Below are 15,166 nucleotides of genomic sequence, written 5' to 3' on the forward strand. Positions count from 1 at the left end.
TTAATTGCACTTTTAATTATCGTACTTTTTAATTATTGCAAGTTTATTTTATTGCACTTTTATTTATCGCAATTTCATTATCGTTATTTACTTTACGCTTTAAATTAAGTCTTTTATTTATTTAATATTTTTACATTTTGTTTTAACTGCAACTAAAGTTTTAAAATCGACAAACCGGTCATTAAACGGTAAAAACCCCCCTTTATAATAATAATATTACTTATATATATATTTGTATTTTTATAAAATAAAACTAATATAGCGTTAAGCTTTGTTAAAAGATTCCCTGTGGAACGAACCGGACTTACTAAAAACAACACTATTGTACGATTAAGTACACTGCCTATAAGTGTTGTAGCAAGGTTTAAGTATATCCATTCTATAAATAAATAAATATCTTGTGTAAAATTGTATCATATTTAATAGTATTTCCTTGTAAAATTTAATAGTATTTTATACCCCTTAGCTTTAACATCACCTTCTTCTCTAGTTTCAAGGATACATTCCCCTGGTCTTTCCCTTGTTTCCCTGATAGCCATGATTACCTTTTCTCGATCATAGGTTGAAACTAGGGTACCAATACCTTCGGGCGTATGGAACTTTACTAATTGGTGTAAAGTAGATGCAATTATTCCCATCTTCATCATGGCTACTCTCCCTAGCAGAATGTTATGCTGTGAGGTAGACCAGACTACTACAAAGTCTAGTGTTTCGGTTCTGGACAACGGTGGTTCTCTAATGGTGAAATCGAGGTCTATCTCTCCGATAGGCCAGCATCTTTCCCCGGAGAATCTGACTAGAGGTATTCTTGGTGGACTTAGGCGGGCTTTAATGGCAGGGCTAAGCTGATCGAAGTAATGCTCATACATGATGTCGCATGCACTGCCGCCATCCAAGTAAACTCGATGTACTTCTCTCTCGGAGATTCATTCGTTGATTGTAACAGGTTTATCAGAGGGAGTAATGGTATCGAGTGCTGGGAAGGAGATCTCTTACCAGTCTATCACTCCTCTTTTTCTCCCCCTCTTGTAGGTCCTTAGTTTCTCGACGGCGAAGCATTCTGCGACAGTCAGTATGGCGTTGTCTGCATTTGGTTTCTTTTATTTGGGTTTAGGCTCTTGCTTCGGTACCTTCGGGTTTCGTATGCCCTTTACTAGATGCGTTAATTTTCCAGATCTGACTGCTTCCTCTATGGCCTGCCTCAACTGTATGCAGTAGTCTGTTTCGTGCCCGAAGTCGTTATGAAAGTCACTAAATTTTCTTGTATCTCTCATCCTTCCTTTGCTATTCAGCTTTGGTGGAGCTTTAAAGGCTTGGGCAGCCCTTTCGGTAGCCAAGATTTCTTTAGGTTACTTTATCAACGTTCCGAGGATCCCGGGGATGTTTTCCTTTCTGTAAGGGGAGAACATGTTCCGCTCGTTTCTTCTTCCGGACTTTTCTTCGCGGTGACCTGCCTTTTATTTCCGCTTAAAACCCTAGGATTCTTCGTATACGAAGCTATTGGCGGTGTCTTTAGTATCTAACCAAACGTACGCTTTGTCTAGCAAAGCTTCGTAAGTGTCGGGGAGATCTCGGCTAATGTGTTCCACCAACGCTCGGGTCCTACAGCCGTATAAGAGTCCTGAGATTCTTTGTGACTCGGGGAGTCCGGGGATCTGTTGGGTTTCATCCATATACCGGATGAGGAAAGCTCTCGAAGCTTCACTTTCCTCCTGCTTGATACTGTGGGCAGCAACATGATTCTTCTTGTGTTTATTTTGCTGGCTGAACTTCGACCTGAAGAGTCGTTTAAGGTCCTCGAAACTCGAGACAGAATCCTTTGCCAAAGAATTTAACCTGATTCTTGCATCGCTTTTGAGCACGTACGAGAACGCTTGGCAAGCTACGGCTGTGTCCCACCTCGACATTCGAGCCGCACCTTCGAAGATATTTATAAAATCATCAGGGTCATCTTTTCCCTCGTAATATCCCAGGTGGGAAGGTATCGTCATCCCGAAAGGTAGCGGGTGATTTTGTATCGAAGATATAAAAGGAGTTTTCTGACTCTTCCAGAATTGGTCCAATCATCCGCCAATGTTTCCATTAGCTTCGTGGAGGAGGTTGTTTGCAACGGGGGCACCACCGACATACACATTTTGGTAGTGTAAACTAACCCATGGATTACCTCCGTTCCATATTTGTGACCCCATAGGCAACGAATCGTTTTGATGAGTCATCATGGGAATAACTCCTGTGGCTGGTAGGACCGTGCTGGTGTTAGGCATGTTTTGCGGAACAACAGGAAACAGACTCCCGAAGGTATATTGCTGCGTAACTGGTTCTCCAGAGTTGCCCAACGGGACACTGGTGGTGATCATTGAATGAGCCGGTTGCGAAGGCACCGGCTGAAGAGTGATGTTCGGAGGGATCGCCAGTTGTAAGATCTGGGGCTGGCTGGCAAGAGGGAGACTTCTTGCTGGTCTTGCCTCTATTTCTATTTCTTCGTCAACGTCCTCACTATCATACATGAGGGTTCACCGACTGTGTAATTGCCCCTTGATGCGGTAGCGGAGTGGTATAAAATACTATTAAATTTTTGCAGGAAATACTATTAAATACGATACAATTTTACACAAGATATTTATTTATTTATAGAATGGATATACTTAAACCTTGCTACAACACTTATAGGCAGTGTACCTAATCGTACAGTAGTGTAGTTTTTAGTAAGTCCGGTTCGTTCCACGGGGAAAATCTTTAAACAAAGCTTAACGCTATATTAGTTTACTTTTATAAAAATACAAATATATATATATATAAGTAATATTATTATTATAAAGGGGGGTTTTTACCGTTTAATGACCGGTTTGTCGATTTTAAAACTTTAGTCGCAGTTAAAACCAAATGTAAAATATTAAAAATGAATACAAGACTTAAATTAAAGCATAAAGTAAATAACGATAATGAAATTGCGAATAATAAAAGTGCGATAAAATAAACTTGCGATAATTAAAAAGTACGATAATTAAAAGTGCAATTAAATACAATAATAATAAAAATGCGATATTTAGAAGTGCAATTAAATATAAAATAAAGGAAATTAAATATGAAATAAAAGAATTATGCTTATTTAAACTTCCGTAATCATGATGTTTGACGTGTTGATTTTAGTTTTATGCTCATGGGTTAATTGTCCTTTGTCCTGGATTATTTAATATGTCCGTCTGGTTTTTGTCCATAACAGTCCATCAGTCATAAATATAAAGTGCGAGTGTCCTCGTCAAATTATCCTTATACCCGAAGTTAAATATTCCAACTAATTGGGGATTTAAACTGTAACAAGATTTTAATACTTTGTTTAATAATTACACCAGGATGTCGACTGAGTGTAACCCAAGGTTTTAATATTTTGTTATCAATTATACCAAATGTCCTTGTACATAATTTCACCCCTGTTTTAATTATTCTAGTGGCTATTAATCCATTCCCGTGTCCGGTTAAATGAACGATTATTCGTACATCTAAATACCCCGCCCATCGTGTCCGATTGAGTGTATATGGTAATTTATAGGGACGCCCAATTGTAAATCTTTATATTAACATTAACAAACTATCATTTAGTTAAACAAATATAAAGCCCATTAATAGCCCATAGTCTAATTTCCACAAGTGTCGTTCTTTTGTCCAAACTCCAATTATGGTACAAAGCCCAATTACCCAATTTTAGTAATTAGCCCAACATCATGATTACTTCGTTTTAAATAAGCATAATAATAACTTAGCTACGAGACATTAATGTAAAAAGGTTGAACATAACTTACAATGATTAAAAATAGCGTAGCGTTACACGGACAGAATTTCGACTTACACCCTTACAATATTCGCTAACATACCCTTATTATTAGAATTATAATTAAAATTAAAATTAAATTATAAATATAAATATATCGTATGAATGAGGAGAAAAAAGATGATGAAAATGATCAGAATTCGGTTTGCTTTATAGGGAGTTTCAAAACTGGGGGCTCCGCGACTCGCGGCCTTTTTGGCCTTCAAACTCCGCGAGTCGCGGAGTTTGCTTTTACAGCTCAGAGGAGTTTGGCTCTTTGTTTACCGACGGTTTATAATATATATATAATATATATATAATTAATATAATTAATTATATATTATATTATATTTATATACATAGTTAACTTGTAATTTTTAGTCCGTTGCGTCGAGCGTTGAGAGTTGACTCTGGTCCCGGTTCCGGATTTTCGAACGTCCTTGCGTACAATTTTATATTTTGTACTTTGCGTTTTGAATCTTGTACTCTTGTAATTTCGAGACGTTTCTTATCAATAATTGGAACCTCTTTGATTGTCTTTTGTACTTTTGAGCTTTTTGGTCGTTTGCGTCTTCAATTCGTCGAATCTGTCTTTTGTCTTCACCTTTTATTATTTAAACGAATATCACTTGTAAATAGAACAATTTCAACTAAAAGCTTGTCTTTCTTGAGGAATAATGCTATGAAATATATGTTCGTTTTTAGCATTATCACCCCTCTTCTCGTAACTTTTTGAGAACGGCGCATATGTTATCATAGTTATTGAGTATGAAAGTATTGTCGATTAACGGCGGTGGCCCAGAATCACTCCGATCCGTGGTTATTGGCATAGCAGGAGTGATAGGCGTCCGTGTCCCGGTTTCATGCTGGTCTACCTCAGATGGTAAAGAGAAACCGGGTGGTGGGTGATCATATTCTGCCATGATCTTGTGTTTTTTTCAAACAAAGTGAATATTGAAGTGGGGTCCCACGGATGGCGCCAATTGTTTGTACAATTCTTGGCAACCCTTGTTGGAGAAACAAGGATATTGAGGTTTGATCACTGGATGGGTAATATAGCAGGATATGATGATGTATGTATGCTTGTTGGCGATTCCCCGAAGGTAGCACAAAGGTATCGTGCTTTACGTCACCAAGATACGAAGGTAACTCATTGAGATTATTGTATGTGAGTAATTGTGACTTAGAGTGAATGCCCCCTCCAGAGATCATGTTCTCCTTTTTATAGGGTTAGGCAATAGCTTTATCATCAGCTTTCTAGGAGGATTCAGTCTTCGAGGCGATCTCTGATAAGACAAAGGGAACTTTCCCTTCGGCCGACTGCAACTCCTGCTGGCTTAAGAAAGCTACCCTGCAACATTCCTCTTTTGTCATTTGGATGTTAGTGGAAGCGAGTTTGGTCAACCGCTTACTTCTCTCATTCAGTCTAGGTGATCTTGTGACTTTAGGAGAAGTCCTTGTCCATTGGTAACCGTGATCTCTTCGTCACCACGTTCCTTCGTTACTATTGCTTCGTATAACGGAAGTGGTTTTGTACGAACTCTGAATATTGGGATTCTACTTTGGTAGCATTCTTCTTTTATCTTTTGGGCGCCTTTATTTGTGTTTGAGGATATCCCGCCCTCAATTTGTATTTGACATATGTGTTCTTGTGATCCATTCTTATGTCACATATCCTCGTTAGGCGTGATATCTCCGTTAGCTTAGCTTCGTTTATCTTGACGGGGGGATACACTATCACTTTGGATTGGGTCTATAGTTCAACTTCATTTAAACAAGTATTACCCATCATAAATGTAAGTTCTCTAAATTTGTTAACTTCTCGACAATAATTCATTTGATTGATTCATTCATTGCAAGATAAAAAGAGGCTTATTTCATTCTCATAAAATCTTTGCTTTTATCCTGAAAAAATTGTCATGGTAAAGTAAATAAGCTAAATACATTGGAAAAAAATATCATATCATTGTTAATATTTCAATTTTAATATTTTAAGGATGCAATTTCTTTTTCACATAAATAAAAAGACTATTGTCACTGAAATAAGATATTGGATTAGTGTTAAGTAGGTGATTTAGTCCTCTATCGAGAGGAAAGAGTGAAGCAAGGCGACAGGGAGGCATATGGTCGCCAAATCAAAATCAAGAAACTTATGGCAGCATAAAAAAAACTACATGAAGAAAATGCATGAAAGAAATGAGGAGAAAGTAAACTGGAAAATGGAGGAAAAAGATGGATGAAAAGCCAAGAAAAATTAACATAGACCTCCGACAAGGTCTCGAAGACCGAAAGGTAGACGACAAAAGGAGGGCTACGGTGGGAGATTCAAGTGAAAGGTTTTTCTTGCAACATAAATGAAAGCAATTATGGATGATATTATGCTCCCTACATCGTAATTTAGTCAACTGCAGATAAAAAAAAAATATAATTTAACAAATATCAATATTGTGCTTTTTTTTTACTTACATATTTTACTCTTATTTTTTACATGTATAAAGCAAAGGTATATAGGGACTTAATCTACTTATTATTTACAATAAGTATATCAGCCACCACGAGTGAACAGTAACAGTATGACATCACCGCTGACGTCATGCTGATGTCGGCAATTTTGACTTCTTTTTTTTGGCCTTTCCATCTCAAATATTTGGCCCAAATGAGCCTATGACCTCTTCCTAATTATTATTATTATTATTATTATTTTATTATTATTACAATTGGGTACATCTTCTTTACTACTCAAATTTTTTATTCAAAAAGCGTATTTTTGTAATTTTCATTCACCCTAATTATTTGCATCCCATCTCCTCCTCACCTGAAGCTTCTGGTCCTGCTCTTCTAACCCTAACTTCCAAATCAGTGTGTCTCTATCTGGCGTTTTTTACTCTGTTGTCACCTTAGTATCTAGAAGTCTCTCGCCCCTTTCATTTGTTACTTTCAGTTCCTAAAGTCTTCTCCCTCCTGCAACTCAGAGCAACTCCAGTAGATTGTACAACCGCTGCTTTTACTAATCCCTCCTTCACCACCAACAGCGACCACCACCGTCGCCGCTACCACCAACATCACCGCCACCGCCACCGCCACCGCCACCGCCGTCAACACCACCGCCACGACTACTCAACATCACAAACCAACGACGGCGGCAATCAATTGCGTACTCCATAAGGAGATCCAGGTACGTTTTTCCTTATTCTTTTTTCGTTTTTGGGTGGAATTGGAGTTCGATTTTACGGTTTTCGTTTTGAATTCGACTAGGGTCATAAGCTGTTTTATCTTTTGTTAAATACATATATACGGACTCTTCCCTATTTTGACATACCTAAAAGTGTATAATCTTCTAACAAATAAAGGCGTAAGCTTTTTGATCGATAAATCGAAGTTGGAACAATTTGGTTCGGTTGAGTGTTTGAAAGTATTAGCGGTGAATTTTGAGGTATGTTTTCGATTTGTAAACCCTAATTTTATCCACTAATCTCGGTTAGAACAACTACCACTCTTTACCAAAATTTTGATTAATATTTTGTTAATCGACCCTTTAGATGATAATTTGTAAAAATCATGACTTTTAGATGATAGTCGATAAAAATAGACCTTTTATCGCACAGAGTTTGTAAATCGAGTTAGTACTGTACTACTTTTTACTCAAATTTTGATAATTATCACATTAAGTATGTAGTTGGTTTCGGGTAGTTTTGAGGAACTATATTATGTCTTTTTCGGTTACAATATGGGAAATGAAATGTTGTGACTTTGGACTTGCTGTTCCTATAGCTTGAGGAAATACTTGAAGAACTTGGTTACAAACCTGCTCGAATTCCAGCGGAGAAGGTGATTAGGCTCCCTCATTCGTTAGCCCGGATCAAGTCAGTAGAGTTTGTTAAGTGTTATCATAACTTCAATAGATAAACATTAGCTTCATTCCTCTCTGATTATCCTACTTAAACACATAATGATCACGCTGACATTGTTGTACGTATATATCAAGTTATCAACAAAGAGTTAAACAATTTAATGTAGTTCAGAGGGATGAGAAGCCTTTTGGTGACGTCAGGGCAGGTATCAAATCAATCTTTTCTGCGTATATATAATATACACATTTCTATATAATATACATATTTTGTTTATTATTATAGTCAGTAGCTATGTATATATATACTTGATGTTGATGCATTGTATTTATTTTTATTTCTGATGTTGTTAAAAGTGCATATATATTTGTGTTGTGATTAAAATCGATTCATTTTATAGATAATGATAATATGTTCTTTAAATTTGTGGATGTGTTTTGTGATTTTTATTTTTTTTTTTATTTTTTTTGATGGTTTCAACAAAAGTGTTATTTCTTTATGTTGGCAAGTCTTATTTAGAAAGGTATCATGGTGACTGTTATGAAATGGTATTGGTCTCATTTGCTTTGTTATACATTAATCCATGAAATTAGTCTATTTAGAATTAGAAAGGAATTAGTGTTAAGTTTTAGTTAATTAACTAAAACTAACATTACACTATACATTATCAGATGAGGACATCCTTGCAATCGCTAACCGTTTTGCCTCTATTTTTGTTTACAAAATTATCGTCGTTTCATTGTTGTACTAACTGCACTGATGGTGTGACGCTGCCCAAAGGTTCGGTTGGGTGATGGTATGATTGGTACATTTTCCTTCGAATTTTCTCATTATATGTTAATTTCTATTTCTATTATTGATTGCTAACCAAGTTTAGTAACAATTACGCGATCAAGATGATATAGGTTCTTATAATAACATATGCACGTTATAATAACATCCTTGCGTTTTTTCTGATCAATTTTATCATTTATTCAAATTCTTGCAGTTTGTGTTTTCAGCTTCTAAAGGCCAGTCATAGATTGAGGATTGTTGTAGGAGTTTAGTTGTGGGTTGAAGGTTTCTTCTCTTTTACGGAAATATGGAGGTTTATTATCTATTGTCACTGATTGTTGCCTTTGGTTTGTTTAGTGCATTCGTAGAGTATAGTTAAAAAAGGTTTCTGTATTTTTGAAACTTCGTATTTAGTGCATTTAAGATTAATTTGATAAAGTGATTAATCTTATACCATCCGATTTAATTCGAGGTTAATCCAAACTCAATATTGACAATCAATGGGCGAGGTATCTCACTACTTTAGTGGAAAGACCGAAGCTTGGTTTGCTGAACAATATGCTTTTTTCAAGTTAGGTTTTAGTTGTTTAGTTTTTATAAGGAAATGTTTATGAGTTGCAATTGAATTACGTTAGCCTACTTTTTGCTCCTATTATAAATTAAATGATTTTTTTCTATTTGTGTTTAGTTATATTTATAGGTTATACATTATTAGGTTATTTTTTCTATGATCTTTTCTATATTATTATACTTTATAACCACCCTCACATTTTCGTTCTGAAATGACTAAAATGCCCTTAGGGTTTCACCAGGAAATTCTGTGTAATCGAATTAGGGTTGTTATCCATTACGACCAATGAACTAAAAATTTATGCTTTCATTAAATGATCGTAATTATTAATAAAACCCTAATATAATTTAAAACCCTAAACCTAACCCTACCTATTAACTACTAAACCCTAATCTCATTTAATATTGAATATTAAACCCTAACTCTAATACTAAATAAATAATATAAATAATATGTTAAAAATTAAAATGTGACAATATTTATAAGATTCAAACAAATAAGAATATATATAAACTAAATGGAATCAAATAAAATTAATAAAAGTTGGGGTTAATAATTAAATAAAAGGTAATTAAATAAATGTAACTCTAATATTGATAATATTAATAATAATAATAAAAAAATATAAAATATATATAAATAAATACATTAAAGCCGTAAAAAAAAAAACATATAAACTTAATGATATAAATCGGCTGAAAAACATGCAGCAAATAATTAACTTAATCACTAAGTTTTCACAATTCTTGTTTAACTATAATTAGAGTCCCTGATCTCCAAGCTTTTTGAGTAGGATTAGGAAACAAATTTTCACCTATAAATACCCTCATGTGTTCCAAGTTTGTCACACCAAATTTAACCTGCTAATTAGCGACATCCTCCTGCTGTTTTCCCTCTCCTGATTGTCGACCAAAAACACCTTCCACAGCCAGCTTGCATTCGCAAATCATCATCACCATCACAGCCTTTTTTTCCCGCCACTCTCCTGTCTCCTGTCCAGCTTCTGTTTTCGCCACACAAACCCTCACAAACCCTGCTGTAATCGACCACCAAACAGCCATCAAACCTGCTGTTCTTGCTGCTGTTATACCTCCTTTGTTGCCGCAAAACACCACGAAGAAACCCACCTCTGCTGCTTCTTTGTTACGTGACCATGAATCACCCAAACAACCCGTTTTGGCACCCTTGTTTGCGTGACCTGCTGCTGCTACCTGCTGGTTTCTGTTCGTGAATAAAAGGACCCAATAAAACTTTGTTTTGGGTCGTGAGTTTCTGCTGGAAGGCTGCTGCTATTTAGTTTTCATAATCATCATCAATATTTGATCTTTACCTTCTAAAGGTATACCTAAACCCTAATGTTAATTATACTTTTAATAGATTTAGGTTGAGTTGTTAAGTTATGATTTTATGTGTTAAAAATTGATAATGAATATGAATTATGAATGTGTATGAATAATGATAATGAATATGATTATAAGAATATGAATATGAATTGGTTATGAATAAGTATATGGTTAAAAGATATTGAATAATAATTGATTATGATGATTAGTGTTAAAAGATTTGAATAACAATTATGGCTGTTAATAAGTTAAAAGTATGATTATGAGAAGATAATTAAGATATAGAGTATGATCTTGAATATGAAGTAATAGTTTGATAATGATTAAGAATAAGGATTATGAATGGTGTTAAAAGTTATGAATAAGGTTAAAGGATGTAATGAAAGATTATGATTAATGTTAATAAGTTAGTTAAATAAATATAAGATTAAAGTTGTTAAGTTATGATGCTCATAAAACTAGTTTGATAAGTTAAAGATTATGATTTAATGTGTTAATGATTGATGAGATAATAACGATTAAGAGTTAAGATTATGAATGTTAATAAGTCCATAGGTCATGATTATGATTAATGGGATTAGTTGTAAAATTTGAAAGAGTATTAGTAAATAATAATGAAAATAATATACACATGCATGCATGCATGCATACGTATGTATGTACATGGGTACATTGTAGATATATGAGTATGTGTATATGTAAGTATATACATACTTGTATATGTATGTGTACATATGTATGTATATGTACGTGTGTGTGTATGTATGCTATTTTAGTAAGACATAGAAAGTGAAGTAGTTATATGTATATGTACCACTTTTTACATTAATGAATATATAATACTTACATATATTATACATATATATCACAAGGTTATAAACATATATATGTACGAAAATAAATAAAGAATATATGTATGTATCATATAGGTATATTTATATATGTAACATATAATAATAAGATTAAATAATAGTGGATTAATTAAAGAATAATATTACTATTATTATTATAACTTATACACGTATCTATATAGTAACACCATAAATTACGCTAAGTATATTATCACCTATATGGCTATATATATGATTAATAAGTACATTAATAAATGGTTATGTGTATACACGATTAACGTGAAGGTTATAATTAAAGATAGCGTACAAAGAGTACAAACATCACCGCTACTTGTGGCCTAGGGTGATCCTTGGTACCATTATGGGACGCTTGTGGATCTCGAATGCCACGACTTAGATTCTGGTCAAGAGATCCTGGGCCGCTCGGTAACAATAGATCATTCGAGTGACTTGCATACTAGCAACGAAGTTTGGGCGAGATTGTACAACATCCTTGTTAAAGATTATAACCCGAACTTCTTAAATTAGAAGCTTACTATAAGTGGAAGCTTTCCATAAATAGTAGGTTTTCAAATATAGAAATTTTTGAGAAATAGTAACTTTTCTCGAAAAATGGTCGCTGTTATTATAGTTTACTATATTAATAAACAAACTTATGTCTATTGTACATTAACTAATCGAACATTATATCTCTAGGTTGAGATCTCCGATTACACACTCCGTTCATACAACTTGCGTGGAATTTCTTACATGCTACTAAGGTGAACTTCATAGCCCATCTTTTTACTATTTATTAACTGTTTTACAACTTTTGGAGTGAGACACATGCTTGCTTTTAAATGATTTACAATTTAGACACAAGAACCTAAACTATTTGATATGCAATTTCGTGAGTCTTTTGTTAAACATGTATTTATTATTACATGCGAATTCCCGCCATAATATCGTTAATTGCTGGAATTGAAATTTGCAAGCTTAATTATTGTGAGTAGGCCTATTGAGAGTGACGTCTCTACCCATTGGCGTGATCGTCAAGAGGGTACATAATAATGATTGCCGACACCCGTACAGTGTCGGGGGTTAATGTTTAGTTCGATATTATAACTCATGGCATATTGATATTTTGATATTTTGAATTAAATCTTGTGGTCTAAAACTTATTATAATTGCTAAACCTATGATGCTCACTCAACCTTTGTGTTGACACTTTTAAGCATGTTTGTCTCAGGTGAAGATTAACTTGTGTGCTGCCCTATGATGCTTACTTAGCTGTTGCATTGGATTCCACATATTAGACTTATCATTTGAATTTCATTATGTAAAACATTATTATGTTTCCGCTGCAAATCAAATTTTGTTTTATTAAAACGTCTCATTTAGAGTCGTTCTCGTTTATACATACTTGTGTTGTGATATTGTGAAGTCATATTTCTCCGGACCTATTTGGGGGTATGACATATACTTTATGTTCTATGTTCTATTAATGCCTCATACGCTTTTATTTTAACAGATGCAACTTGACTGCTACTATGTTTTACAAGCTGTTGGCATGAATTGAAAAAAGAGTGCGCACACATCTTGCAGTACATGGTATTTGGAAACGACACATATGCAGGACAACGTCTGGATGCAAATGGAATCATCACGAGTTCACGACTTAGACAAATTATGGAAATGTTAATACTTCAGGCAAAACGCATATGTTTGTTATTGGCATCTACATGTGTCAAATTCGCCCATTTCAATTGAAACACTTTTTCATTAGCATACACAATAAAGTATTGGTATTTCAAATAGTTATAAATCTTTTATGGTGTTGATAGTAGATGAACTTTCGCGCAGCGAAGCGCGCTGACCTATTTGCTTGTTTTTATCTACATATGAAAGTGGACAATTAAATTGGTACAATGCAAAAAAAAAATAAATAATGAACAACAAATATGGGACGGATTGAGTAAGTAAATTGTTGACTTTAAGAGTAAAGAAAACCAAATTCAATTTTAAAAGCGAAAAACTTATTGAGGTTAAAAATGGGTAAGTGTGTGATCGAGTTTTTAAAAGAATGATATAAACTAAATTAATTGTAATACTCTCTACGTTCCAAAATAGTCGTGACTTCAATCCAATCTTCAATTTTGATGACAAACCCTCGAAAAGCACTCTCCAAACCCTTGAAAATTCGTACCTTTGCTGCAGAATTCGTCCCCCTTTAACTGGACAAAATTCCCCTCTATTTATAGATTTTTCATAATTTGCAGCCAAAGAAACAGGGAGATGTGCCACATCTCCAAGGATGTGCCACATCCTTAGTGCGTGTAGGAGGGATGCGCCACATTTCCAACTGATGCACCGCATCTTGATTCTTTTGTCCAAATTAGGATCTCAGATCGTAGTGTGATGCGCCACATCTCTTAGGGATGCGCCACATCCTGAGCTGGTGTTAATTTTTTTCTAACGTTTTAACACTTTAGAGCTAACATGTTCAATATTATTCACCTTAATGCTCTGTTGAAACATTCTTTGCTTGTAAACGATTTCTTGCACAAATACTCATCATGTCTCCAAAACCTTGTCAATTACTCCAAAGTAGGAACCGATAGCGTGGATGAAATGTATTTAAAATGCGTGTTATCACTATCGATTACATCCGTAAAGTAATACTTAATTTTTATTCACATTAGAAAGAAATAGCAAATACAAATTATGAATCAAACCCAAAATTTAATATATAGATTAATCTGATCTTTAAGTATGTTTCTTAATTGCTCTTTATACCACATATTAATTAAATAAACATCATGATACATGATTAATCACATGTAATCACAATTCATAACAAGAACATAAAGGAGAAAACTTACTTGGTTGTAGAATCGACTTGCAATTGGGGTTTGATGATGAAAATCCTTATGGTTAATCATCCATGTACGAATGTCAACCATTCAATGGAGGGATTTTCTCTTAAATCATTGATAATATATAAGAAAATATCACAACTCAAAGTTTTATAGATTAGTTATTACCGTTATTTCCATTAAATAATTATCAATTTAGTTAGGAGTATATTATGTCATTTAGGCAAACATGAGGGGACAAATTAATTATGGTAATAAAGGCCACTTGAAATATGAGGGGTCTAACATTTAAATCATGGATATGCTTCAAGAAGAATTTAGAAGGATTAAGAATGGTAAGTTACCATGAGGAAGACGTGTTTGTAACCGATCATGAAGAAAAGGCGGGATTGGGTGGTTATGGTATTCCTAATATTTAACATTAATAATTAATCATAAGTATTATATTCAAAGTACCTTTACATGTATCTCTCTATATATATTTACCTACATGTAACCAACATATTACAATTACCTCTAGTCTAAAGTAAATCGTATAATAAACACATTTTGTTATTAAGATGGAGAAATTTTTCTCAAGAATGGCTTTTCTCGTCGTTCTTTTGCTTTTCATTTTCAGTTAATCGCCATTTCTTATTATAAAAATCGTTTGTGATATTTATTTATAATTAATTATTTGTTATATATATATATATATATATATATATATATATATATATATTTTTTTTTTTTTTTGAAAGTCATATATATATATATATATGTGTGTGTTATAAAACTAATAGATTACTATTATCTCTTATTTAAAGTAATTATACACGCTTCAGCATATTTGCACAAGTAAATATATACATACATACACTCACACAATATTTTTCTTGTGATATTTATTTATTAATAATAATTAATATATTCTTTTTTATAGGTACGATGAATTACACTCAAGCTGACCACGTTAAATGTAGCAACGATGGGGATTGCAAAAATTACAAGTGTTTTATTAAAGCAGGATGTTTTAAAGGACTCTGTTACTGTGTTGCTAAATTACACAAATGAGGATTGCAAAAATTACAAGTATTTATTTATTAATAAATAATATGTTCGAGGGTTTGTTGGTTT

General features: G+C 33.7%; 1 protein-coding gene and 1 long non-coding RNA gene across 2 annotated transcripts in view; one reads left to right on the plus strand and one right to left on the minus strand.

Moving 5' to 3' along the window:
* The window catches only part of LOC139854189 (uncharacterized), a 32,392-nt gene extending 31,523 nt beyond the window's left edge, over window positions 1-869 (minus strand). The window contains exon 1 of the mRNA XM_071843509.1: window positions 479-869. Within this exon, the coding sequence (XP_071699610.1) occupies window positions 479-869 (391 nt within the window). The remainder of the gene's footprint in view (window positions 1-478) is intronic.
* A 6,009-nt stretch (window positions 870-6,878) lies between these two features.
* Window positions 6,879-13,046, plus strand: LOC139853081 (uncharacterized). Its single transcript, XR_011761275.1, has 4 exons — window positions 6,879-6,983; window positions 7,580-7,864; window positions 8,645-8,743; window positions 12,706-13,046. It is a non-coding gene; the product is annotated as an uncharacterized lncRNA (long non-coding RNA).
* The last annotated feature ends 2,120 nt before the right edge of the window (window positions 13,047-15,166 follow it).

This window comes from Rutidosis leptorrhynchoides, chromosome 6, assembly GCF_046630445.1.
Source record: "Rutidosis leptorrhynchoides isolate AG116_Rl617_1_P2 chromosome 6, CSIRO_AGI_Rlap_v1, whole genome shotgun sequence".
NCBI classification, from domain to species: Eukaryota; Viridiplantae; Streptophyta; class Magnoliopsida; order Asterales; family Asteraceae; genus Rutidosis; species Rutidosis leptorrhynchoides.